We start from the raw sequence: 5,402 nt of genomic DNA, 5'->3' as shown, positions 1-5,402 counted from the left end.
ATTCTTTAATAACATGTTAAAATATTGTAAACCAAGTATTATTTAGATATTTTGCTAGAAATTTTCACACGGTTCGCGAAGTCATCATCGCGGATATCCTTGCCTTGAAAAAGTCCTCAAGTGTCTGTGGACCCCCCCCCCCCCCCCCCCCCCAGATAATCTACATCTTGCACGCGAATTAAGTCGCGACTATCCAGTTGATACCCGCGAAATAAATTCGCCGCGATACTCAGAGGTTACAAAAACTTAAGTCAGATTTGGCTCCAATGGGAAAGGGGGGCAGAGTTTAATCAAAGAAAATAAACCAGGAAACATTGATTTACCCGACAAGTGGCATCGGCGAGCAATGTAGCCCGTGGGCATTTGTTATGATTCGTTTGGTTTTTCAAATGAGGGTAATTTTTATCACTTTTCCTAAATAGTACATGATCTGCCTATCAGATACCGCATGAGGGAAGTATTAGTAAAGTACTTTTGTCCTTTGTAACATTGTTGGTTTACGTATGTACATGTATACAAAAAAATCTGTTTGTGGTTTGTGTTATCAACTAAGCAAACAAATCGCATTTAATACACACTTCCTTGTTGAAGCGTATAACTCACACTGAAGGATAAGGGCCAGCAAACAAGATGTCTTTCCTACAAACGTTAGAAAATGTCGAGCTGCCTAAAGTCCTGAGAGTCACAGAGGGATGTCTCCGCATACCTAGATGGCGGACGTTTAAGGCCGGTGAATGCATTGCTGTGTTTTCGTGTGAGAGGCAAATAATAGTAAAGGGATGTTTAAAGTCAACAGAGTCTCGCGATTTAAAACAAGAACTAGGGTTTATCCCGTTTGACACGTCGGAACTGTTTTACGATATTCATTGCATAGGAAAAAAGTACACAGCCATAGACGAACTTGTGAAGGACTTTCCAAGATTCCTGCTCCCGACTTCAGATGTATTTGCAATTGTTGAAAAGGAAAGTGACTGTGAGAGCATCCGGCTCGAAAAGAGAAGTTTACTGGAAGTGGAGGAAATTCGGGAATACAAAGGAAATTCTTGTTCCCAAGAGGACTATACAAACGCACAGGATCTGCATGGTGAGATGCTTTGCTGTACAGTGAAAGACGGACCAAACTCTGGACTTGACATCATTTTGCCAAACACATTACGATGTGAAATGGAGATTATTCAAGACACAGAAAAATATTCCATGCAAGACATTGTCGAACGATTCAATTTGCCGCGAAAACTGAAATTTTGTGACCCCAAAATTGACCAACACCTTATTGACACCAAAAAGCTAGAAAACGAGATTCTTGCGTCCTCTTTATCCAATAAAATGATTTTTCTAGCAGACCTGGGAAAGTGTAATTTGGAATGTATTGACGAATTCGTCCGCGAGTGTTCGAATGTTGTTTGCGACCTTGTCGAAAACCTAGACTTATCTCACGTCCATGTGGAAGTTCTCAAAAACACAATGGAAGAAATAGAAATATTCAGCCCTTTTTATGCCTTTCCAGAGACACCAACGTTTGATAATATCCAGACTTACACTCTTAAAGGAACCGACAAACAGCCCGGCTCCAGTGGCAAGTATTTACTCTGACATTTAATCATTGTTACGTTGCAACTGCATTTCTATTTTCTGCATATTTTAGAGCTTGTTTTGTCGTGCAATTGTTGATATGAACTTCTCTTTTCGTCGAAATCCCGTTTTGCATTTGTACCTTGAATTTTGAATTCATATGCTGCAGTGTTAAGGTAGTAAACCCTTCCCAGCAGCCATAGCATTCGGACGGGGGGGGGAGGGGGGGGGGGGGCTACCCAACGCTACGCTACATCCCCCCCCCCCCCCCCGGATAAGTATTTTTTTTGCTTGTCACAAGATTTTTTGGATGAGCCTGTCCCCCCCCCCCCCCCCCCCCCCCCGTTTCAAAAACGATGCTTTGTGTCTGCCCAAGTGTGTGTCGGTTAACCCAGACAGGTTCAACTCGATTACAGAAAGAGTGCACAAGTTTTACAAAGTCTGGACTATTGATCTCAATGTAACGGTGATAGTTTTTTAAAGTACATGTATACAATCTCTGTAATGTTATGATGCCATACCTGAACGTATTTGACACGCTAGGCATAACAATTGCGTAACATCCATTTCCATTAGGTTTTAAACAAACAAGACCCTGCAGACAATTTTGAAATGGAGGAAATAAATCATTTGAAACCAAAAAAAAAAATCTTATGCAAAAAAGTCTCAAATAGATTAAACAAACCCAATGACTGGTACACATACTGAAAAATCGCATACACAGACATATGTGTTATTCAAATAGATAAAAGAGTACTGTGGGAGCAAACACGCAGAAATATGTGTTATTCAAATACTTTGAAATCACACCCACACCCACACACACACACACACACAAATTATGGTTGCATGTATCCCTGTACCTATATAGAACTCTTTCATTTTTAGGGATGGAAGCGCGACTTTTTAATGGGAAATCGTGACCTTGGTCATGATATTAGTCACTAGTATTTGGTCATTAGATTTCTCACACTGTATTAGCTGTCAGTGCTATTACGGTAGTTAACATTTTTTAAATATTCTTTTAAAGTTACAATAAAAAAGGAAAGCAAAGACATTCCCCTTTAGAAGATATGATAATAATACGGCTTATATAAGACCATAATTTCATAACACAGTAAAGAAACCGACTTGAGAGCCCCAAACCATGAAACCACTAAGTAAGTCAAAGAACAGTTCGACCTCGGTCAGTTCTCTCTCACACAGGGAGGGGACGGGGTGCCGGTGGGAAAATATTACAAAAACTTTTGGAGAAAGGTGGAGTCCGTATGAAGTGCGAGATCCTTACTCATCACTGTCGTGGTCACTATGATATATTTAGCTATCCTTGTAACAGTTGTACAATTTTAACAAACAGTTTAAAACCATAATTGCCGTAATTATTTTGGTAACTACACCCAAAAATATACATGAACACTTTTGAATTTGGGAAACGCAGGGAAGTTGCTAGTTATGCATAATTTACATTACACCTTTTAAAAACTATAATTGCCGTATGTACATCCATGGCATATATATGTAACTAATAGTATATATATACACCCCCAAAATATACTTAAGCATTTTTGAACTTGGGGGAAATGCAAGGAAAATACTAATTTGCCATAATTAATTTTACACGCCCGATGTTGTTAAAAAAAAACATGTTCCGCATAACAAAGCAGGTTTTTTTAACCACCTCATCAAGTTTAGCTTCATTAAGCCATTGGCTCTTCTAGTATTGACTGGTTCCTCAGAATTTCCTCTTCCTTTTGCGAAGTTTGACACTTTAACTTATCAGCGACAGTCGTTCCGTTTTGGTTTTCCGGATCACATGTAAGCTACAATTTGGACGATTCAAATGTCCATTCTTGCTATTCCGTACTATTATCTAATAATCTCTGACGGCTTTCAACCAGTCAAGTGTCAAGGTTCATATTTTAAGGCTGTTCGTGAATCATTTTATGTAATCGACGGGGCGCCGGTAAGATACATTCATTATTTTTTTTCTTTCCATTTTTTGTGCAGATTTGACAAAGGGTGAATCTGTGACAGAGGAGCATCCACCACCACGCCGACGCGAGTTTGACGAGTATATACAGCTGTGGGACCCCACCAAATCTAACGACACAAACGTGACCGGAAGTAAGACGGGTAGCTATGACGCATTAATAGGATTGGGGACTCCTCCACAATTGTCTAGTCCAACCTGTGCAACACACATCACCCAGCCGCCGAACGGATCAAAGCCGGAGAGAGTGACCCCGCCTTCTGTTCTCAACATTTCTGACCCCGCCCCCGTAAAACCTAGAGTGAGTCCAACCACAGGACAAATGAATTACGATAGAGTGCCCAGTCCGACCCTTCCCCCGCGAGTCCGAGAGAAATCGCACACGATACCAATAACTCCGGTCAAGGTCAGCTGTATCAGCAAAAGGTCAGGGTCGTTACCAACGGATTCACTGGCTGTGTCCGCAGATTCCGATCATAGCAATTCTATTCATCATTTGGGAGTGGAACAGTTATGCGCTCTCCTGAAGGAGTACAAACTGGACAAGCTGGCGGAGGTGTGTGTCGACGAAAAGCTGGACGGGAATTTCTTGGCGTGCTTGAATGATGACGACCTTAAAGAGGAACCGTTCTGTCTCGGAAATTTCCAAATCAAGAAACTGAATAAGCTGAAGACAGGCTGGCGATCAAAATAGAACTTACTTTTACAATATGAATATAATCAAACTTCTCTACAATTCCAAGAGAGAGAGAGAGAGAGAGAGAGAGAGAGAGAGAGAGAGAGAGAGAGAGAGAGAGAGAGAGAGAGAGAGAGAGAATGTGTTAAAGTTACATCCAGTTTTGATTTGTTATCATCATTTGTGTTCATACTTGTATAATAATAGTCATTTTGATATTAAAAGAGATAAAATGGTTATGTTGTGTATTTTCGAAAACGCAATCAATGAACGATAACTTTTGCTCAGAATGGACAGAAGCGGGGTTTTTGTAAAAATTCCTGTATCAGGTATGTTTGAGACATCCAAAAGTCAACTTTCAGGCGGAGAAGGAGAAGATCAAAATTTTAGAAACTCACTTAGAAAAAAAGCTATATAGTAATGAAAATTATTTCAAAAAATCGTGTTATAATTGCAATCTCTCAGTAAAGTTAACTAGGATAAATTGTCATCTAAATCAGAGACATTTATGTCTCTGTCTAAATGTACAAGTGTACCTCGGTGATTAGCAACTTGAAAGAAAAAAGTTATGCAATGGAGAGAGAGAGAGAGAGAGAGAGAGAGAGAGAGAGAGAGAGAGAGAGAGAGGGGGGGGGGGAGAAAGAGAAAACTTCAAATACTTAGGAACAGAAAACATACACCTTACAGACTCTGCAGACTAAAACTGCTTTAAAATCCTGAGGCCTGGTATTTTTGTAAACGGGAATTCATTTCATCAGATTTTCCAGGGGGGGGGGGGGGGGGGGGGGAGACCTCAACTCCCACCTTCTATTTCTGTACATGCTAAACTCGGGGATACATGCATGTATTATATTATACAATTATTTAATGTTTGAGCAGTCAATAGACCAGAATATTTTTCCCGAGGTTCAGGGCAATGACAATGAACTTTATTCTCAATAAACTGTGTTTACAGTGTAGAGAAGATATATACAAAAATTACATTGTGAAGAAGGGAACAGCTCACAATGATCTATTGCCCGAGGCCAACTGTCGGGGGAATAAAATAGATCATACTGAGCTGTTCTCTGCACCAAGGGAAAACATTCTGGTCTATTGACTGCTCAAGCATTAAATAATTGTTTTATTACCTCATTCCTTTTTTAGTTTTCCGGGTTTACAATT

The 5,402-nt window shown here is 40.1% G+C and overlaps 1 protein-coding gene across 1 annotated transcript; it reads left to right on the top strand.

Annotated features, from left to right (window-relative positions):
- The first annotated feature begins 506 nt into the window (after positions 1-506).
- LOC128180880 (uncharacterized) lies at positions 507-4,475 on the top strand. The gene is made up of 2 exons (XM_052849053.1): positions 507-1,576; positions 3,580-4,475. Exons 1-2 carry the CDS (start codon positions 631-633, stop codon positions 4,254-4,256), a joined length of 1,623 nt encoding a protein of 540 aa, XP_052705013.1. The 5' UTR covers positions 507-630; the 3' UTR covers positions 4,257-4,475.
- Positions 4,476-5,402: the final 927 nt, after the last annotated feature.

Source organism: Crassostrea angulata, chromosome 4 (assembly GCF_025612915.1).
Source record: "Crassostrea angulata isolate pt1a10 chromosome 4, ASM2561291v2, whole genome shotgun sequence".
Taxonomy (NCBI): Eukaryota; Metazoa; Mollusca; class Bivalvia; order Ostreida; family Ostreidae; genus Magallana; species Magallana angulata.
This window is presented reverse-complemented; position numbering and strand designations above follow the sequence as displayed.